The following is a 22,500-nucleotide window of genomic DNA, read 5'->3' as shown; positions in this document are numbered from 1 at the left end:
TTTAAAAAAAGCAGCTTCGGACCTTCACCTGTTCAGAAAGGTGTGCACTCTGTGTGTATTTATTGTGTACTTTGGTAGTTTCTACATCTAAAGTACACAACACTTTAATAACACACTTGTTTCTTTTGTCTTTTGTGTCTTTTTTACTGTGTTTTGTGTCTTTAACTCTTTAATGACCGGTTCCGTCTTCTGAAAACCTCCGTATAAATAAAAAGAAACGTTAAACTTTGGTCTTTACGACACGCCGGAGTTGTTGTGAACGTTTAGATCACAGAGTCTGAATCTAATTATATCAATAATATATTTTGATGTGTTTTTTTTAAATGTGGTATTCCTGCACAAACAAACCCAACGTGTTCGGTGCAGCCCGACTTTGGTCACAAAGACGGCGTGAAGACGAGCGTGAAGCTGTGAGTTGATGAGGAAGGCAGAACGTGGAGTGGCGTGACAACAGACGACCAGAGGGGGAAACAAAATGTCAGGCGCGTGAAAAAATGGAGAGTTAGTGCATGCAGCGGCGGCGTTAAGGAAAAGAGGGGCGGAGCCGGATCCATGCACATCCGGCCCTCCTGCGGTGAGACTTACTCAGCCTGCCTCTAGTGTTTTTGACCTACAGCGACGGGCCTCTACACGTCTGTCGCAGAGGTGCCTCGCACGTCTCCCTTCTGTCGCATCTGACCAGGAGAGCAACCGGGAGTAAAGAAGGGTTAAGATGGCGTCGTCTCGACATTCACAAACAGGAGCAGCAACTCCTCCTCCTCCTCCTCCTCGCTCCCCGTGAGAACACAGAGCTCTCCAGTCGGGCGAGATATTTACCTCCTCGAGCTCTTTTTGAGTCTCCTCCTCCATCCGCCTGATGTCCTCCATGGTCAAACCCACCCATCGGTCGATCCAGCAGAACAGCTGGCGGTGGAAGTTGGTGAAAATACGGCGTTCTTGCTGTGGGAGGAACGAGAGGACGACAAATATCAAGAACTGGTTGTGTTCCTGCTTTCGGTCAACGTTGGATTGTTTTTTCCCCCCCATTTTAATAATTATCTGCGCTTTAAACATCAACCTTCTCTCTCTCTCTCTCTCTCTCTCTTCAATTTGAAGAACACTTGGGGAAACAAGCCCACGTCGCCCTCTGCTGTCCAAAACAGAAACAACACCCACCGCAAAGCAAAGAAATACATTTGTTTACAACCGCGAAAATAAAATCACTTAAGATTTATGTGTCCTTTACCGTGTGGATGAAGTTCTCCACTTTGGTCTGCAGACCCCACCATCTGAACTTGACCGTGACCAGTTTGTAGGCACACATGTAGGGACAGTCTGTCTTCAGCTCGTTCTGCGAAGGAGGCGACAGCGTTAAAAACACCAGAGGACACCGACGCCAGCAGCTCCGCTTTCACGTTTCTTCACGTACCTTCCAGTCGGGGCCGAGGGGTCCTCTGCCCGTCTTGGCGGAGTGGAAGAGAGCGGGGTCTTCTTCTGGCTTGTAGTCCTGAAACGAGAACAAAAAAAAAACTTTAGGATCCGGCAAGAAACGGTGGACATCTTGTTGGTTGACCACTAGGGGGCAACGCTGGTTGTATAGAAGTCTATGCTTCATGTGTTAAAGCTGCATTCTCTCTCCTGACCACCAGGGGGCAACGCTGGTTGTATAGAAGTCTATGCTTCATGTGTTGAAGCTGCATTCTCTCTCCTGACCACCAGGGGGCGACTCCTCTGGTTGTATAGAAGTCTCTGCTTCATGTGTTAAAGATGCATTCTCTCTCCTGACCACCAGGGGGCGACTCCTCTGGTTGTATAGAAGTCTATGCTTCATGTGTTAAAGCTGCATTCTCTCTCCTGACCACCAGGGGGCGACTCCTCTGGTTGTATAGAAGTCTATGCTTCATGTGTTAAAGCTGCATTCTCTCTCCTGACCACCAGGGGGCGACTCCTCCTAGAAGTCTATGCTTCATGTGTTAAAGCTGCATTCTCTCTACTGACCACCAGGGGGCGACTCCTCCTAGAAGTCTATGCTTCTTAACCCCCTAACCCATCCTGGGACAATGAAGAATCAGCTACCACAAGATTGCATACTTACTGCCCTCAAGACTCACTGTGCCGTTATAATCCATCAGGACTGTTCGATACCGGGAGCAGATGGACAATTAGATTAAGCCTCGACCTCAACACTGAGCCACTTAAGTCATTACTGGACAGCAGCTCGTGTAAGAAACGGCCTAATGCCTCTTTTAAGATGTTAAACCACACGATGGTTAAGGTATTACTGACGGACGAGTGGAGGCCGAAAGTCTGAAGAAGACTTGAAACTAGAGATTGAGACCAAAAACTCATGTTTACAATGTTTACTGAGGGATGGAATCAAGAGAAGTAGAGTCATTTATATAGACTTCTATACAACCAGAGGAGTCGCCCCTGGTGGTCAGGAGAGAGAATGCAGCTTTAACACATGAAGCATAGACTTCTATACAACCAGAGGAGTCGCCCCTGGTGGTCAGTAGAGAGAATGCAGCTTTAACACATGAAGCATAGACTTCTATACAACCAGAGGAGTCGCCCCCTGGTGGTCAGGAGAGAGAATGGAGCTTTAACACATGAAGCATAGACTTCTATACAACCAGAGGAGTCGCCCCCTGGTGGTCAGGAGAGAGAATGCAGCTTTAACACATGAAGCATAGACTTCTATACAACCAGAGGAATCGCCCCCTGGTGGTCAGGAGAGAATGCAGCTTTAACACATGAAGCATAGACTTCTATACAACCAGAGGAGTCGCCCCCTGGTGGTCAGGAGAGAGAATGGAGCTTTAACACATGAAGCATAGACTTCTATACAACCAGAGGAGTCGCCCCCTGGTGGTCAGGAGAGAGAATGCAGCTTTAACACATGAAGCGTAGACTTCTATACAACCAGAGGAGTCGCCCCCTGGTGGTCAGGAGAGAGAATGGAGCTTTAACACATGAAGCATAGACTTCTATACAACCAGAGGAGTCGCCCCCTGGTGGTCAGGAGAGAGAATGCAGCTTTAAAACACACTCACACTCACACTCACACTCACACTCACACTCACACTCACACTCTCTAATGAAGCAGCTGCTGGGACACTGGGACACCAGTAACAGGTATTTTACTGGGATACAGGCACCTTTTCAGATCGATAGCTTTTTTTTTTGTCCGATTGTTTTTGTATTCGAAGGCGACAGCTGTCTGAACAAGGAGAAGTGGACGAAGTCATTCTTTTGGCGTTCATCGAGAGCGGAAAGAATAACCTCAAAAAGAGGAACAGGAAACAGCGAGTTGGGTGACGCGCAACAAACATTCACGCGCCGAATCAAAAACAAGCCGACAAATTCTTTTAGAGGCCAGTGGGGTTGAAATGTTTGCATGAATGGTGTAAACACCCTCATAAACCTGCTGTGGTAATCCTCTAACTGACTTCAGTCTAAATGCTCGGCGCTGTATCCGGTTACGATGCGAGGGAACAAAGTGTGATGAACGTCGCCGGGAAAAGAGAACTTGATTAACTTCAGTTGAATTGATCCGCGGGGACATGAAGGCAACGTGAGACTTAAAAGACTCAACTGTTCCTCCTCCCTCGGTGAACTGCGAGGACGCTCACAATTAAAAGGAGGAAAAGGTCCCACTCGGATTATAAAGACGGTAAAAATGATGTTTCTACACCGTAATAATGGGACCGCGTCTCCTCGTCTGACCGGCCTCCTCCTGAGGGTGGAGGCGTTCCTGCCGCCCGCGTTGTGATCAGCATTAAAAACAACAGACTCACGCCGTGGGTGACTTCCTCTCTGCTGGCGATGTCGATGGGCGACACCTCCACGGTCCTCCACGTCTGCTCGTCCAGGTCGTGGACCTGACACAGAGAAAGACATGGTGGGTGAAGCTCGGCATGCTGGGAAAAACAAGGACACTTTGTTTGTCCCGGGAGGACGTATTTAAATCTCTGTGCCGAGCAACAAAAAACAAACAAATGAGATTCAAATTATGTATTTTTTTTAAACTTTTTCCTCCCCCGATATCACACGTCATGAAGTCAGGGAGAATCATTTACATCTCTGCTTCAAAATGCATTGTAAACTGAGGGTGCACTCTCCCGTGTTGCATTATGGGAAATGTAGGATGTAAAATGTTTTTCCTGCAACCGTTTTATTTCTTTGAAATTCCCCTGAATCACAAAACCACACTTACATTTTCTATTGTTCCCATGTCCGGTTTGTGCCACGTCTCGATCTTTATCATAAAGTCGTCCTTCATGTACTCATTCTGAAAAGCGAGAGCACACAGATATAAAGAGCGGTTACGACCGTGACGTCGGCCTCGACGGCTGCAGCTCAGCCACTCCGTGAATACAGGATTCTGAGAGATGTGCTTAAACCCACGGCTAAATCCCATTAACCAATCAGGACGTTTATGAGGAAACCAGCGACGCTGCCCAGCTCAGGTCTATTTTCAACCCCAGTTAGCTTGCAGGTGATGTGCAGCGATACTCGGGGCCGAGAAGGCTGCACAGTAGTATCTGTGTACTCAACCAGCAAAATACCACGGGATTACATTATTATATCATTATTAGTTACAATTATACTTAAAGAAGCATTGAGACATGTTAGTTTATATGTTTACAGAACATTCTTTGTACCTTTAACTCACAAACACCCCCCCAGAAAAGCAAATCTACACCGTACGGTAATTCTTTTGCTCGAAGGGGGACGAAGTAAATCTGTTCAACTTTGACCTCTGACCAACAGCAGGTCCTAACGTGGCCGACCTCTCTACAAAGGAAACGGGGAGCCGGACGGCATCGTGTCAGACGCGTTGCAGCGTCTACTTTAATCAAGTCAAGCTGCTCCGTGAGCGAGGAACGGGTTACAGAAAGACGTGCAGATGAATCAAAGAGAGGAAAAGACTTAAAGACTACTCACCGTCACAACTGCAGAGGGAGGAGGGGAGAAGAAAAGACAGCATGAGCGTCAGAATCAACACAAACAAATCTATTTTAAACTTCATGTAGAAAATACATGCATTACATTCATCTTCATCATCAACATCATCATCATCATCATCGTCCAGCTGTTTGCAGTGAAACAACATGAAGCATGAACTTACTGGTGCGACAGTACGGGTAGGCGTTCCAAGCCTTTTCATGGAAAACTAACGCTCCCTCTGGTGCAATCATCTTCACGTAGCCTGGGACTTTACTGCAGAGGAACAGGAAGTCAGACAATCAATCGATCGATGGATAATCAACAGTTTAAAATATTTAAAAAATGTCTTGTTGTGCTCATTTTCCTGCATTAACAAAGAACCAGTTACAAAATAATAATAAAAAACGCAGACAATCTAAATAGGCCACTTTGATTGACAGGTCTGAGTCCAGAGACGTACGTCCCGCCTCCTAAATCCAGATGTGGTCACTTCCTGTTCACTGGTTGCGAGAAAAAAACCAACAACAACAACGGCTGTAATCCCGAACATGAAGTTTTAAAACCACAATCCAACGGGTAAATGCATGGTTCACGTGCACGTGCACGTGCACAAGGAAGGCCTCGTGTTATCCGAGGGCCGAGAGAGGAAAATCTACTTTGCTGAAAAAGTGCCCTTTCCTCTTTGTGCACGTGGAGCGCCGGATGCACAGGAACCCGCGCCGTGGTGAAGCCGGCTCAGTAAAATGGCCGCTTTGCCGACGGCTGCCGTCAGAACGTTTCGACCTTCGCTCCCCGCCGTCCACACGAGCGCGTCCAGATGGAGGCGAGAAATCCAGATCGCGTTTCCGTTGCCACGGCTCCAGGTTTCAGGTGTTGTACCTACTTCGGTTACTTGCTCAGGGGAGGAGGAGGAGGGGGGGCGCCTCGGCCAAACGGTGATAGCGTTTCGAAATAATTAACGCTACCTCGGTTCTGTGATAGTCACCGTTAGCTGGTTCCTTTAAAGCGGACGCAAACAGGAGGAAGACGCTACCGCCTCACAGACTTGCCTCTTTAGATGGTAGATTTTATGCGTGTATTGGCCCTTCTCCCCGTCCTTCTCGTAAGGTTCATTCTTCAGCACCTCGATGCCCTCTCCTCCGCCCGTCTCGTTCTTGCTGGCCTCAGCCACAGAGAACAGCTGCCCTACTTGATACTGGGAGAAATGGGAAGAAGAAGGAAAAGATACAGATTAAAACGGCAGGAAGGAATCCTGTGATTGTTGGCTAGAAGAGGCAGAGACCGGGCAGGGCCCTGAAGTTGAGGGTGCAGTTTCCCTTCAGTCTACATCCATGTTTCCCCTTCAGTCTACATCTGTGTTTCCCTTCAGTCTACATCCATGTTTCCCCTTCAGTCTACATCTGTGTTTCCCTTCAGTCTACATCTGTGTTTCCCCTTCAGTCTACATCTGTGTTTCCCTTCAGTCTACATCTGTGTTTCCCCTTCAGTCTACATCCGTTTTTCCCTTCAGTCTGCATCCGTGTTTCCCCTTCAGTCTACATCCGTGTTTCCCCTTCAGTCTACATCCGTGTTTCCCTTTCAGTCTACATCAGTGTTTCCCTTCAGTCTACATCCGTGTTTCCCTTTCAGTCTACATCCGTGTTTCCCCTTCAGTCTACATCCGTGTTTCCCTTCAGTCTACATCCGTGTTTCCCTTCAGTCTACATCCATGTTTCCCCTTCAGTCTACATCCGCGTTTCCCTTCAGTCTACATCCGCGTTTCCCTTCAGTCTACATCCGTGTTTCCCCTTCAGTCTACATCTGTGTTTCCCTTCAGTCTACATCCGTGTTTCAGTCTACATCCGTGTTTCCCTTCAGTCTACATCCGTGTTTCCCCTTCAGTCTACATCCATGTTTCCCTTTCAGTCTACATCCGTCTTTCCCTTTCAGTCTACATCCGTGTTTCCCCTTCAGTCTACATCTGTGTTTCCCTTCAGTCTACATCCGTGTTTCCCTTCAGTCTACATCCGTGTCTCCCTTCAGTCTACATCCGTGTTTCAGTCTACATCCGTGTTTCCCTTCAGTCTACATCCATGTTTCCTTTTCAGTCTACATCCGTGTTTCCTTTTCAGTCTACATCCGTGTTTCCCTTTCAGTCTACATCCGTGTTTCCCTTCAGTCTACATCCGTGTTTCCCTTCAGTCTACATCTGTGTTTCCCTTTCAGTCTACATCCGTGTTTCTACTTCAGTCTACATCCGTGTTTCCCTTCAGTCTACATCCGTGTTTCCCTTTCAGTCTACATCCGTGTTTCCCTTCAGTCTACATCCGTGTTTCCCTTCAGTCTACATCCGTGTTTCCCTTTCAGTCTACATCTGTGTTTCCCCTTCAGTCTACATCCGTGTTTCCCTTCAGTTTACATCCGTGTTTCCCTTTCAGTCTACATCCGTGTTTCCCTTCAGTCTACATCCATGTTTCCCCTTCAGTCTACATCCATGTTTCCCTTCAGTCTACATCCGTGTTTCCCTTTCAGTCTACATCCGTGTTTCCCTTTCAGTCTACATCCGTGTTTCCCTTCAGTCTACATCCGTGTTTCAGTCTACATCCATGTTTCCCCTTCAGTCTACATCCATGTTTCCCCTTCAGTCTACATCCGTGTTTCCCTTTCAGTCTACATCCGTGTTTCCCTTCAGTCTACATCCGTGTTTCAGTCTACATCCGTGTTTCCCCTTCAGTCTACATCCGTGTTTCAGTCTACATCCATGTTTCCCTTCAGTCTACATCCGTGTTTCAGTCTACATCCGTGTTTCCCCTTCAGTCTACATCCGTGCATCATCTCCTCTTTCATTTTGAGATGAAGTGAACAGACTTAGTTTTGGGCGTTTCAGCCGACATCATCATTATTGTCGGTTGTGGTCATTCTACAGAAAACCCATAAAAACTAAATGCTTTCACTGCCGGCCACAACGATTTTCCCTTTCGCGGTGAAGGCCGTGAAATGGGGCCCCGGCTACGACGTCACCGGGTATCAAACTGCGGTCTGGGCTCTAGCTGCGTCTGTTTTTGAGGGTCCATAAAAAGCAGAAAGAAGTGATTGCTATGAAGAGAAAGACGACGAGAGAGAGAGAGAGAGAGAGATTGTAGTTTTTAAAGCTCACAGTCCAGTCCAGCTCCCTCTGCAAACACCAGCACCAGCTCTCTAACAAAGGCTATTCTGTCTCGGTGTGCGACCCACACGAAAAGCCTGAGCAGACGAGCGTTTAGGAGAAAACCCACCGTCAGGTTGTAGCTGTAATATTTCTTTGTGGAAGGAAATAAAACGGACAGAATAGCTTGTGACGTCAAAAAGAGGGTATGGAGGTAACGGTTACTCACCTCTTCCACAGAGACTGGCAACACCACACGGCTGAGAGAGGGGAACAGAAAAGGGGGGGGGGGGGGGGGAACAACCACAAGGTGAACACATTAATGTGTAAATAAAGACCAGAACAACAACAACAACAGCCTAATGTTTCAGTGCGCGAGTGGCACAGAGTGACCTCGTGAAGAGTGGCTCTGTGCTGCTAACGGAGGAAAATCTGTCTCCAGATCTGAAAGTCAAAACACTGCGTTGGTCCTCAAAAGTATGTTTTTTGCAAACGGCATACGTTTGCAGCTAGACGGCGATCATAAGAACACAGTAATTCCTCATCGTAATAATAGAGGAGGGCGACTTTGTATTTCTGGCCGGACTAAGCATAGAATAAACTTTAAGAAGCAGGATGATCACAGTAAGGATTCACGCTGCAGCCGCTCGAAGAGTTAAATATAAAAAACAGGGTTTCCCCCGTTTTATCACGTCATGTTTTTACCAACAAATACCGTTTCCGCATAAAATCAAAACATATTTAACTATTACGGCATGAAGGAATTCACTTTCTTTCCCCGTTGCTTTCAGTACAAATCCAGATTGTCAGGTTCAGGACCTTTAACTTTAATGATGAAGGTCGCTGGGGGCGGAGCTTAAGATATGCAGCCTGACGCGCTCCGTGTACGATGTAAACAACTTGGCTGTACTTACGTTGTGTAATAGCTCAGGAGAGGCGTGAGAATAAAATATAAAACTATGTGAAAGATGATGGATGACGGCCAATCGTACTCACAACTGAACTTTACAGCAGAAACGATCGATTGAAGGAGAATTAATCAGCATTTTTGAGTGTGGAAAGATTAATTTTGTTCAGCGTCTAAATTATCAGTATTTTATTGTGTTTTTATGTCATTGTAAACTGAAGGTTTTGGACTGTTTGTCAGACAAAATTAAGACGTTATTAACTGTCCGAATTGAGTCTGTATTTTAAAATACATTTTATGGACTAAACACTTCATTTAGAGGCCGAGAAAATAATCTGCAGATAGCCAACGCCGTAAATACATCCTCAGCTCTCACATTCACCTTTAAGAAAAAGGCTTAAACCACAACATGGATTTATTGGCGTGCTACTTCAACACACACACACACACACACACACACACACACACACACACACACACACACACACACACACACACACACACACACACACACACACACACACACACACACACACACACACACACACACACACACACACACACACACACACACACACACACACACACACACACACACACACACACACACACACACACACACACACACACACACACACACACACACACACACACACACACACACACACTTTGGCCGTCACTTAACCGTGAACAATGAAGCTCGACTGGAAAAACAGGGCAGTGTTTGGCAACATTTCACAAAATTTAAAAAAAAAGCATCCACTGCATGAGATTGTGAAATAGATTGAACAAGTTTCTACTCCAACTGAACACACCTGTTAATTTCCCCTGAACTCAGCACGAGAGGAGAAATTAATCTGTGAAACCACCAGCTGTGCACTCGCTTCCTGTGATATTTACTGTACTTTTTTCAGTCTCATTTTACCGGCCTAAAAGCCAAAGGATGATTATTCAAAAGCATTTGTGTTTTCACTTCTACGCAAGATCAAAAAAACGCAGATTATTTACTGTTTGACAAAATTGAATTGTGTTGTTCCAGGAAAGACGTGCACGTCACCGCGGCCGGCGTCTGTCGCATTGCATCCATAATATTCTATAGTATTCATTGTAAATTACAAAAATAACTGCTAAGTCCTCCGGGACAGACACCTGTAGCTCAGGTGAGCTCCGACACACAGGAGGGAATAGGCCTTTATTAAAATTGGAATATTGAGCCTCTTCATTCATTCTAGATGATTAGTCAGCTGACGTGATTAGAGGAAAATTAAAGAGCACGTATGATGCAAAGAGTTTGATGCCAGAAGTGATCTGAATATCTCTGCGTTCATTTATGAAATAATCCTGTAATGAAACAATATCTAGAAGAACGTCTGCAGTCAGCCTTCTGTAGAACAAAGTTAGCCACTAAACATAAGTTATTTTGCATGTATGCAACTTTGTGTTCTCCCTCAGAAACAAAACTATTTATTCATATTAATAAAGTGATGGCGTTTGATTCGGTGCACTCTCAAGCACTGCATAACATTCAAGTGTTGAATCAACCGCTGGCAGTAAACAAAAAAAAACACACATATCAACTCCTCCAAATTGGTATTTTCACTGTAGTGTTCTGTATTAGAACACTAACAATCCTCCTGAGGCATCACTAGAAAGCCACCGGAGAACCACAGGACGTCTACATCGTAGAACACTAGTGTTGTTGCATGTACTCAAGACACAGGCCCAGCTCTCCTTCCGAGATAGGACACCATGTTTTCATTGTTATTATCCATAATAAAAAAGGTAAACAAGACGTTAACGACATGATTTTAGAAGAAGAAACGCCCGATCGCTTTTCTGACTAGAGAGCAGATTATTCTCCATTATCTAATCTTAAATTAACCTTTTTTCTTTTCTTTACTGACCACTTAGGTCATATGTATTATTATTTCCTGTAATATATCTGTTTTTTCTTGCTGGTCTCATGCCTCTCTCTCGTGTTAATTGCTGGAGCACCTTGTTACTGTGTTAATTAAAGTGCTATTATTATTATTATTATTAATATGGTGTTATTACTACTGCTACATGGCTATCGGTGGATGTGGCCGCTGCAGAAACACAGCATGCAAAGCTACAGCTAGCTACAGATGCATGAGTCTCCGGGCACGTAGCTTCTTTTAAAAAAAATAATAAAAAAAAGCAGCACAATTAAAGCACTCGTTTCCTGCTGTGATTGAACGCAGCAGCAGGGGAGCGGGTCACCCGGAGCTAGCTTAACGCCCCTCGGCTACAGCGGGTCCCGTTATCCGGCTTGAAGGGCACAACCGCGACGCGACGCGGACCCGGTAACGGAGCACAACTACGGCCGAATATCTTCCCACAACGCCCATGTTCCGGTTAACGCGTCGAGACGTGCGCGAGGCACACATGAACCGACTCGTTGTCGGGGAGAGGGAGATGATTGTCACGCTAGCGGCTAAAGGAGCCTTAATCTGTCACTCAAAAGCTTAACACGTTCACCGGGGGGGTATAACGCGCCGTTAACCGGGCAGCGACGCGAGGGTCCGACCCGTCAACGTCTCGCAGACGAGCTGCACGTGCTCGCGCGGTTTTATCCACGGAACTCGTTTCCACTGGGAAGCTAATTGTCCGCTCGCTAGCGTTAGCTTGGAGCTAGCAAGCGGCTAAAGACCGGCGTGTCCCGTTATCGACGTCCCGATCCACCTCGCTCAAAGCGGGTGTGGGGGGGGGGGGGGGGTGCGCCGGACTCCGTGGGGTTAAAATCACGCGGCCGACAGCGCCGAACGACCCGCGCGTGTTTAGTCAACGACTCGGGGCACTCGGATGGACGAAAACGCGACCGCGGATGCACCAAAAGACGCGTTTAAAAAAGACACTTTGGACTCACTATTCCTTGATGAGCACCATCTTCGTCACCCGGGCTGCGCCTGCGCACTGGGGACGGACGCCAGATAGAATTATCAACAAGCTCGGTCCGCCCTCCAGGAAAAATACGATTGGCTGTCGGGGGGGGAAAAAAAAACCGTTTTTAAACAATATGATGTAGTGACTTTGATATAATTTAATATTTAATTAAATAGAGACGCTGGAACAAAAGAAATAAAAGCCACAATAAATACACTTCCATGAGTAAAGTACATTCACTCCAGTACTGTACTTTAATTTTGCAATTTCGAGGTACTTGTACTCAACTTGAATATTCCCATTTCATGCTACTTTATACTTCTACATTTTGGATGCCAACATCATATTTTTCTTCTTTTTAAAAAAAAAAACTCTTCTACATGTAGTATCATATTATTATTGCAAACATATACATACACTAATTAATGCTGTTATATTAATATTGATTAAGTTACCCAATAATCAAAATGAGTTCCAGCTTTACCAGCTGCAACATTAAAGTGAACACATTAATAATTATATAAATATATATATATTCTGTGTGGAGTTTGCATGTTCTCCCCGTGGCAGCGTGGGTTCTCTCCGGGCTCTCCGGCTTCCTCCCACAGTCCAAAGACATGCTGCAGGTTAATTGATCTCTAAATGTCCCATAGGTGTGAATGTGAGAGTGAATGGTTGTATGTCCCTACATGTGCCCTCGATGGACTGGCGGCCTGTCCAGGGTGTCCCCTGCCTTCGCCCTATGTCAGCTGGGATAGGCTCCCGCGACCCTAATGAGGATAAGCGGTATTGAAAATGGATGGATGGATATATATATATATATATATATATATATATATATATATATGTGTGGCCGGCAGTACATATATATTATGCATATCAGAGTACTTTGAGTTGTGTTCTTTAAGTTTATTTTGATGCTAATACTCGTACTTTTACACAAGTAGGATTGTCACATCAGGGTATTTATACACTGTGGTATTACTATTTTTAGTAAAAGATCTGAGTTCTTACTTACTACTTACTTTCATTGTAATCCTCTCTAAGAAATATGATTAATTTGGTAAAATGTGTATGCAAATCCTATACAAATATATATATATATATATATATATATATATATATATATATATATATATACAAAAATATGTCGAAATATGTATTTTTTATTATCGTCTGTTTGAATTCTTTCATTACAAATATTAAAGCAGCAACTGGTGGAAGAAAAGGTCTCGAGTGTTTGAAACTCATGGAATTCATGTAGCATCTATTCGTATTTATTTACCAATATTTTTAGAATAAATATTGTATTGTCACAACTCTTCATTTGGTTGTATTTATTGCATATATTTCCAAAGTTATTCTGATACATGATATGTATTTTATCTTTATTTCCCCTTTTGTGTACATTTCTAACCGAATGTCTCAGGATATAAGACAATTCTTTTTAACAATCATAAACTTCTACCAGCTAATCACTATCGTTAAATCAAATGTAATATATACATATATATATATATAAATATCTACTCGACAGCTCTATTGTGGTCAAATGACAGAAGTATAGATCATTATTTAAGGAAATGTAGAGCCATACACTGTAAAAATACAGTAAAAGTACTGCATTCAAAGTACATAAGTATCAGAAGTAAAAGTACACAACACAGAATGGTGTCGTGATCATTGACGCATCCACATTTTAAACGCTTCATATACCCTTTGATGGTTTAAAACTTGTTTTCCTACATAAAAATACAATATCCTCCGACACTGTGCACAAAAATACAGATTTACACATATTTTTAAATAGTTTAATATACAGACTTTTGTATAAATTATCCAGTAAGAGTATTATTATGATTTTTTTAGTGATACTCATATATGCAAAGATTCTGCAATGTTTCATATTTCATTAACTGGTCTCACGTTGTGTACAATATAAATATATAAAGTTAAAAAGTACAACTTTTCCCATCTGAAAATGTTGTGGAGTGGAAGTACAAGTACCTCAAAAGTACCTTTAAGTACAGTACTTGAGTGAATGTATTTAGTTCAGATGAATATTACTACTTCTGGACTCCGATGTGTTTATTGTGAGTGGAAAGAGAATTGATTATGGAAACAAAAAGAAGGAAAAGGAACATATTTTATTTGTCCACATCTTTCGATATTTCTAAATTCTGGCACCGCTGCAAAAACAATGTTACATAATAAAGTCAGTGAGACCTTCAGGTACCACGCCGACAATCAGCACATTCAGACCACGTCTCGGTAAAAAAAGATGTAAACGTCGTCCTCTTCCTTTCGTCGTCTTTTATAAAATCGTGACGACTGGAAAAACACGGCGTACTTTACAAAGTGACTTTCGACAATAATTAATACGCAAATAAATCGAGATCAAACGAACGCACGGCGAACATTTAGGGAGACAGGAAATGTTCTCGGGCGTTCAGTCAGGACACGGAGACTCAGGGACTTGGAGACAAAGGTGAAGACTCAGGGACTTGGAGACTCAGGGACTTGGAGACAAAGGTGAAGACTCAGAGACTTGGAGACTCAGGGACTTGGAGACAAAGGTGAAGACTCAGAGACTTGGAGACTCAGGGACTTGGAGACAAAGGTGAAGACTCAGAGACTTGGAGACAAAGGTGAAGACTCAGAGACTTGGAGACTCAGGGACTTGGAGACAAAGGTGAAGACTCAGGGACTTGGAGACAGAGATGAAGACTCAGAGACTTGGAGACACAGAGACTTGGAGACAGAGATGGAGACTCAGAGACTTGGAGACACAGAGACTTGGAGACAAAGGTGAAGACTCAGAGACTTGGAGACTCAGAGACTTGGAGACTTGAAGACACAGAGACTTGGAGACACAGAGACTTGGAGACAGAGATGGAGACTCAGATACTTGGAGACAGAGACTTGGAGACAGGGATGGAGACTTGGAGACAGAGATGGAGACTCAAGAGACTTGGAGACAGAGATGGAGACTCAAGAGACTTGGAGACAGAGATGGAGACTCAGAGACTTGGAGACTCAGATACTTGGAGACAGAGACTTGGAGACAGGGATGGAGACTTGGAGACAGAGATGGAGACTCAGAGACTTGGAGACTCAGAGACAGAGATAAAGACTCAGAGACTTGGAGACTCAGAGACAGAGATAAAGACTCAGAGACTTGGAGACTCAGAGACTTGGAGACTTGGAGACTTGAAGACACAGAGACTTGGAGACACAGAGATGGAGACTTTGAGACAGAGAGACTTGGAGACAGAGATGGAGACTCAGAGTCTTGGAGACAGAGATGGAGACTCAGAGTCTTGGAGACAGAGATGGAGACTCAGAGACTTGGAGACAGAGATGGAGACTCAGAGTCTTGGAGACAGAGATGGAGACTCAGAGTCTTGGAGACAGAGATGGAGACTCAGAGACATGGAGACAGAGATGGAGACTCAGAGTCTTGGAGACAGAGATGGAGACTCAGAGTCTTGGAGACAGAGACAAGACAATGTGCTCTCTAGTCATGAAAACAGGTTTAAAGCCAGAGACCCAACAAGTCTCTCCAGGAGCCCTCTTGTCCTTCCAGCTCCAGAAGGCACAGTCACCACATTCAGAACAATCTCTCCGCCGACAAACAGAACCCGTTTAAAAACCCAACCGTCGGTACGAAAACAGTACTTTGTGAAATCAGCAGGTGTTGCTTTACAAACTAAACGCGTCGGTCGGACGCACGAGATCCCCGAGCTCTCAACATTTGGAGGAGGGAAAGAAATGTCCGGGCGAGAGGAACTTGAACCCGTTCCCAGAGGGCAGCTTGGCGCCTCCTTTCGGGGGCGGAGCCCGGAGGCCCTCCGACCCCTCCGCGTCTTTGCCGACGGTCTCGCGTCTCGGCGAGAGGTTCATCAGACCCAGGACGTCCCTCTGCACCGCGCTCATCTTCTTATTGCAGGGCAGCGGCTCGTGTTTGTGGCCGGCGCCGTTGGCCCAGAAGGTCTTTAGGTTGTGGACGGCCTGGACCCTGTGATCCCGCTTGGACTGGCGGAGCTCGGGGGTGTCGGCCGGGCTGGAGGAGGCGGAGCCCGCGGAGGAGTAGGAAAGGGCCGGCGACGGGGCGCTGTCCGCCGGGGAGTGCGAGGGCGAGATGTGGGCGGCGTACGGCGAGGTGGGGTACCTCAGCTTGAGCTGCGCGTGCACGTCCGGGGAAACGGCGAGGAAAGGCGACGAGGACGGGGAGGAGGGAGCCGGGCCGCCGAGCCTCTGCAGCGACGAGGAGCGCGACGGAGGTTTGGGTCGGGTCGGCGGCGGCGGCGGCGGCGACGACACGGAGGCGGAGAGGGAGGAGGGGCGGCACAGGGAGAGGGGGGAGGAGCTCGGCTTGAGGCCGGCCCTGCTGGGCGGCCGGCTGAACGCGCTGCTCTCGGACGACTGAAAGCCTCGCGCTCCTCCTCCTCCGGCGGGAGTGAGAGACGGGGTCGACGGGGTCGACCGCGACGACCCCCTCGGGGCCGCCGCTGCCGCGCCTCCCCTCACGCCGTTGGCCTTCTGCAGGCTCTCCACGGCTCGCATGTGGCTCTGGGTCTCCTCCAGAATCTTCTGGGCCAGTTCCTGCGGGTCCAGCTGCCCCGCCGGCACCGTCCTCTCCTCCTGGGACTTCACCGTGCTGTCGGTCTCGGTGCTGGACTGGTCCGACTCCGAGCTGCTCGCCTTCCCCTTGGCCGGAGGAGGAGGAGGAGGAGGAGCGCTGGGAACAGAAGAGCATCACAGTTACTCTGGAACCACCCGTCTGGGTCTAAAGCCTCCGCTAACAAGTCAGGGGGCAGTTTTCATCCAAAATGTAGACCGTTAGCATTTTATCCTGCGAGACCTTTGTGTTCAATTATCATAATTAGCAAATAAATTCTTGAGTTTCCGCCCCATAAACGTGTCTTTGTGAGGACCTTTGAGAATATTTTTTTATTTCTACTCGTTTCCAATGTAAATTCTCTTGTTTCAGGTTTTTAAGAGTACAATAAAAAAAATTTAATTATTTTACTTGCTTTGGGAAAATAAGATTTCTTTTGGGGGGGGGGGGGGGGGGGGGGCGATTCTTAGAAACAAAAATACTTGACCCTGTATTTTTAACTTCTGGGCAGTTTTCATCCAAAATGTGGCCGTTATCATTTTATCATGTGAGACCTTTGTGTTCAATTATCATAATTAGCAAATCAATTCTTTGTGAGAATATATTTATTTCTACTCGTTTCCGGCGCAAATTCTCTCGTTTCCGGTTTTCTTGAGTACAAAATATATACAAGTTTTCATCTTTTTTTTAAACACATGGAAAATAAATCACTTTTTCTTTCACTTGTTTTGGGAAAATAAGATTTTTTGGGGGAATTCTTAGAAACAAAAAGACTTAAACCCTGTATTATAAACTATTCTACGTCTCAGATTCTCATTTGTACCTTTTTGAAACGTATTTAATAAGCGTTTTCACTCCTTCTCTGTGATTGTTCTGCACATTAAAGTGAAGAGCTTGTATTCGGCTGCATGTGGAAGAGGAAAAGTCTCTTCAAAAACCCACCTGTGGCGTTTCCTTCCACCACTAACAATGGACTTACATTTCCTGCTTGGGTTTTGCCTTCAGCGGCGGCGGTGGGGGCGGAGCTTTAATGGGAGACGTCGGCGTGCTGATGCTTCCCTTGGAGGACAACATCACCGGGTACCCGTGACCCCCGGCCGACCCTCTCCCAGCTCCGCCTCTGCCGTGTCGGTGCCCCGCCGGTAGAGGCAGCGTGTCACACTCCCTCCTCCCTCGGCCCAACGGCTCACTGCTGATGATGGAGTACCCCTTGTACTCCTCCTCCTCCCCTCCTCTTCCTCCTCCGTGATTGGTCAGCCGACCTCTCGACAGGCCGCCCGGGTGGCGGTGCGTGGCGTAGAGCGCCCCCGCCCCCCCCGCGCCGCCGCGAGGCCTCTCCGGCTCCTGCTGGTGGTGGTGCGAGCGCTGGCTGACGACGTCGCTGCCCGCCGGCTCGGGCCGAGACAGGAAGCTGAGGGAGGAGGCGAGGGAGCTGAGGCTGTAGACGGAGATGGCGTCGCAGGAGAGGCTGTCCGGGCAGACGGGGGGCAAGAAGGAGGGCTGGGGTGGGTAGCACCCGAAGGAGAGGGGCATGGAGTGAGGCTGGGAGGCGGACTGGGAGGAGGACAGGGACTCCATGGAGGAGGAGCTGTCCATGCTCAGGCGCTTGGGGAGCTCCGTGGAGTCTGAGAGGAGAATGAAGGTCAAACAATGTACTCGTAGATATCAACATGAAACTAACTTCTTCAGGTGATTACGGACATTTAGACTCATGTTTTCTGTATTACAAGTTACTTAAATGTTACGTTTAAATATGCAAATGAGGCATTATGTGATGGTAACTTTTGGTGAAATTAGGAGAAATCTACAGACGCAAATATATAATAATATATAATAATAATAATCTTTATTTATAGTGCACATTTAATCAAGACTTAGTAGCTCAAAGTGCTCCAAATTAATTCAATGTTTTTCTTTTCATAAAAACAAAGTAGTAAAATAACATGAACCACATTATTTAAGGGAACAGAGATTTACTTATTGAAAAACAGTATAAAAAGTAAAGTTGTGCGATGTGCTCACCAAAGAGAGCCAGCAGGGCCTGGAGGGCGAAGTGCATGACGCGCCTGCTGGCCTGCTTCCCCGTCTTCAGCAGGACCTCCTCCTGACCCACCTCGCACAGATCGAAACCTGACACCAAGTTCACAAAGTCGGTTACATTTCATTTCAAAACCTCACAACTCTGACGTTCACATGGAAAGATGGTGGATGTGTTTTTTTTATATTGTATATTGTATTTCCATTTTAGTATAATGAGCATTTTGGCTATAAACTCTCAAATAAAGATGTCCAGCAGCACTTTCAGGTTTATCGTGTAACCGTCCAGAAAACTGTCCTTGATAACCACTTTTAAGTATTAATATGTTACGTAATAACCAGTGATAAAGCCTTATTATAATCGAAGAAAGAAAATGGTCCCAAATGTTGTGAACGTTTAAATAAAACTCTTTAAGAGGCCAATTTGAGTACTTTTAATCTTGAAATGCAGTTTGCAGGACTTTTACAGTGTATTATTTCTACTTTTACTTCAGTAAAGGATCTGAATACTTCACCATACTGTATATATATATATATATATATAATATATATATTCCTCGGAGGACTCACCGAGCGCCGCCAGGAACTCGTGGCAGCCCGGCAGCCTCCAGAGCTGCACGCTGATGGACACCTGGATGGGCGCCAGAGAGAAGTCCTGGTCTTTGTCGCCCGACTGCAGCTGAACCAGCACCTGGTGGAGCTTTGGAGAAAAAAGAACACGTTGTCGTCAGTGTTTTAACCGGGAACCGCCTGCTGCAGCAGCGAGTCGGTCTCTCTCTCTCTTTTTTTGGGGGGCGTCGCAGCCACAGCTCAACACTCACCGTTCCCACCATGCTCTTAACCGCCTGTGTGAGGTGTGTGTGCGTGTGAGGGAAGAGGAAACACAGCGTTAGTGGTTTAATCCCGCCATGCGTGGACGACGGCGACGGCGCCCGCGATCAACCCAGCAAGCGATGCATTCAGGGGCGTAGAACCTACCACGAGGGGGATTTGAGCCTTTCGGGTGGATTTTAGTGTTCGAGCGTCACTTTCTTTCATCATGAGGCGCTCACAGATCTCAGATTATTACAGATTATTGATCAGAGACTGGCTGGTATGTGTATCAGTGTCTCTGCTTCATCATGCCCCCTCTGAGGCCGAGCCTACGCCCTCACATGCATAATATACTGTATACATATATATATATATATGAATACGTTGGCGTGAACCAGTGGTGGAAAGTAACTAAGTACATTTACTCAAGTACTGTACTTTAGCAGGATTTAAAGGTACATTTCCTCTACTTGTAATGGAGTATTCTACATTGTTGTGCTGGTACTTTTACTTCAGTACAGGACCTGAGTACTTCAGTACAGGATCTGAGTACTTCAGAACAGGATCTGAGTACTTCAGAACAGGATCTGAGTACTTCAGTACAGGATCTGAGTACTTCAGAACAGGATCTGAGTACTTCAGAACAGGATCTGAGTACTTCAGTACAGGATCTGAGTACTTCAGTACAGGATCTGAGTACTTCAGTACAGGACCTGAGTACTTCAGTACAGGATCTGAGTACTTCAGTACTTCAGTACAGGACCTGAGTACTTCAGTACAGGATCTGAGTACTTCAGTACTTCAGTACAGGATCTGAGTACTTCAGAACAGGATCTGAGTACTTCAGTACAGGACCTGAGTACTTCAGTACAGGATCTGAGTACTTCAGTACAGGATCTGAGTACTTCAGTACTTCAGTACAGGACCTGAGTACTTCAGTACAGGACCTGAGTACTTCAGTACTTCAGTACAGGACCTGAGTACTTCAGTACAGGACCTGAGTACTTCAGTACTTCAGTACAGGATCTGAGTACTTCTTCCACCGCTGGTGTGAACGAGCCACTAGAAAAGAAACATGGCCGCCGCCGCACCTTATGAATGAGCGGTTCTCCGGCCTCGGACACGGTGACCAGCCTGCAGAGAGCCTGTAGAGCCGGAGGAGTGAGACCTGAGGAAGCGAGCAGATGGTTATTCACAACCGTGTCTCACTGGTACGGTCAGACCTTTGGAGGGTCCTGGAGGGTCCTGGAGGGACCGGTCGTACCGAGCAGAGCCTGCAGGGTGGTGCTGCACTGCTGCAGCCGGTCCCCGGGGTCCGAGGTGGGGAAGAAAACCGCGGCGGGGGAACCGGCGCCGCCGACGGAGAAGTCCAACCGGAAGCCCACCGCGGACAGGAGCGCCTGCCACCCGGGGACGCCGCCGACCTTCAAGGGACAGAGGTCATTAGTGGGGGCGGGGTTAGGGGGGGGCGGGTCAGAGGCTGAGCGGCACGCAGACCTTGTTCTCGACGCTTTGCTGAGACGTGTACATCGGGTTACACTGGCCGCTCTGGATGCGCTGCAGAGATTTCTCAACCTGCAGAGAGAAAGAAGAGAAAGAGATCAATCGATAGTCATGGTTACCGACTAATGTGTACTTTGTGTTATTTATATATAACAATGCTTTATTCCTTATTTAATTTTCTTGTTAATCAGTGTGCCATATCATAATAATATATCATATAATAATAATAATATATAATAATAATAATATATAATCTTAATAATTTATAATAATATAATAATTTATAATATATTCTATAATAATAATCTTTATTTATAGAGCACATTTCATACAGACTTAGTAGCTCAAAGTGCCGTAATTTTTTCTTTCTAAACCTTCCTTTTATAGGTAAAATAAATAAAAGTGGTGAGAAGAAAGATTTTAAACATGTTGGGTGTAATTAAAATATTTGTTTTATTAACAGTTGTGTTATATTATATATTAATATTATTATAATATTCTGAAAGGAACGATTCGGATTAATTCACATCTTCCGAACTCTTCGTCCAAAAAATTACACATTTACATATTTAATACAATGCACGGCTGGAGAGCTAGTGGGCGTGGCTCGGAGAGCTAGTGGGCGTGGCTCCGTGGTGTGACGGACAGATGCGTGTAAACAGGGTGAAGGCCTCACCAGGTGCAGCAGCACTCTGAGGGCGTCCCTCGCTCTCTCCGGGTGCTGCAGGATCTCAGACAGGGCCTGACCCACCAGAGACATCGGGCTGTTCAGCTTCACGTCACTGCCAACCAGCATGTAGCCTGAAGGAGCACACACACACACACACACACACACACACACACACACACATAGAGATATTAGACATGCAAACACTAGATTGTGTCCTTTTAGTTTATTTTATTGGGATTTCAGGCCGTTTCCATGCAGTAGAAACTTTGTGTGTTGTGTGTGTGTTTGTGTGCGTGTGTGTGTGTGTGCGTGTGTGTGTGTGTGTGTGTGCCGCTCACCGGCCCAGTTGGACGGGTGTGAGAAGTGCTTGCTGCCCTGCAGGGACTTCATGGCCTCCGTCAGCGCCGCGCTGGCTTTGGTCCCGCCGAGGAGCGCCGCGTAGAAGGTGTGCGTGAAGAGCTTGGAGGCCGCTATGGGCACCGGCCACAGGGACACGCACACACACTGGACCCCCGCAGCCAGGAAGGCCCGGGTCAGACCCACCACCCCGTCGGCCGTCGCCCTGCTGCTGGACTCCGGGTACAACCTGAAAGGGGGTCAGAGGTCAGCTGGAGCCTTTAAAAAAACAAACCTTCCATCAGCGTGGAGGCCGTGTACCTCAGGACCACCAGTTTGACGGTCAAGCACAGGTCCAGTATGTCGGCGGCAGTGAGGAGGAAGTCGTGGAGCGGCGGGCCGTCACACACACTCTCCCCGTCACACACACTCTCCCCGTCCTCGCTCACGACGTCGTCGTCGTCGTCCGCCCCTCCGAGGCGCTCCGGGCTCCTCGCGAGCGAACCCCGGGTCCGACCCCCAGTCGCCCTCAGCCAGCCCCCTCCCCCGCGGCGTGTTTCCCGGCTGGGGGCGAGGACCAGCGCGGCGAGCTTCCAGGACACCGTGCGTGGCGAAGTGGACGCACTCCGCCTGGCTCAGGGCCGCGAGCACGCGCT

At 46.7% G+C, this 22,500-nt stretch overlaps 2 protein-coding genes across 3 annotated transcripts in view; both read right to left on the bottom strand.

Annotated features, from left to right (window-relative positions):
• pitpnb (phosphatidylinositol transfer protein, beta) overlaps nucleotides 1-11,897 on the bottom strand; it is a 12,769-nt gene extending 872 nt beyond the window's left edge. The window contains exons 1-11 of one of the 2 annotated variants that reach the window (XM_034546882.1): nucleotides 11,848-11,897; nucleotides 8,283-8,313; nucleotides 5,979-6,124; nucleotides 5,111-5,202; nucleotides 4,927-4,934; nucleotides 4,196-4,270; nucleotides 3,777-3,860; nucleotides 1,409-1,486; nucleotides 1,226-1,330; nucleotides 817-939; nucleotides 586-674 (exon numbers count right to left, since the gene is read on the bottom strand). In XM_034546882.1, the coding sequence (XP_034402773.1) occupies nucleotides 627-674; nucleotides 817-939; nucleotides 1,226-1,330; nucleotides 1,409-1,486; nucleotides 3,777-3,860; nucleotides 4,196-4,270; nucleotides 4,927-4,934; nucleotides 5,111-5,202; nucleotides 5,979-6,124; nucleotides 8,283-8,313; nucleotides 11,848-11,867 (810 nt within the window). In that variant the 5' untranslated portion in view covers nucleotides 11,868-11,897 and the 3' untranslated portion in view covers nucleotides 586-626. The remainder of the gene's footprint in view (nucleotides 1-585; nucleotides 675-816; nucleotides 940-1,225; nucleotides 1,331-1,408; nucleotides 1,487-3,776; nucleotides 3,861-4,195; nucleotides 4,271-4,926; nucleotides 4,935-5,110; nucleotides 5,203-5,978; nucleotides 6,125-8,282; nucleotides 8,314-11,847) is intronic. The other variant, XM_034546881.1, reaches the window with a different exon arrangement.
• A 3,445-nt stretch (nucleotides 11,898-15,342) lies between these two features.
• ttc28 (tetratricopeptide repeat domain 28) overlaps nucleotides 15,343-22,500 on the bottom strand; it is a 92,195-nt gene continuing 85,037 nt past the window's right edge. The window contains 11 exon segments of the mRNA XM_034547684.1: nucleotides 15,343-16,605; nucleotides 17,465-18,110; nucleotides 18,508-18,615; nucleotides 19,093-19,222; nucleotides 20,427-20,503; nucleotides 20,600-20,759; nucleotides 20,833-20,910; nucleotides 21,515-21,639; nucleotides 21,847-22,094; nucleotides 22,166-22,446; nucleotides 22,448-22,500. The exon segment at nucleotides 22,448-22,500 is cut by the window's right edge and continues 196 nt beyond it. Of these exon segments, the coding sequence (XP_034403575.1) occupies nucleotides 15,612-16,605; nucleotides 17,465-18,110; nucleotides 18,508-18,615; nucleotides 19,093-19,222; nucleotides 20,427-20,503; nucleotides 20,600-20,759; nucleotides 20,833-20,910; nucleotides 21,515-21,639; nucleotides 21,847-22,094; nucleotides 22,166-22,446; nucleotides 22,448-22,500 (2,900 nt within the window). The 3' untranslated portion in view covers nucleotides 15,343-15,611.

The sequence above is a fragment of the Cyclopterus lumpus genome, chromosome 12 (assembly GCF_009769545.1).
Source record: "Cyclopterus lumpus isolate fCycLum1 chromosome 12, fCycLum1.pri, whole genome shotgun sequence".
Lineage (NCBI taxonomy): Eukaryota > Metazoa > Chordata > Actinopteri > Perciformes > Cyclopteridae > Cyclopterus > Cyclopterus lumpus.
This window is presented reverse-complemented; position numbering and strand designations above follow the sequence as displayed.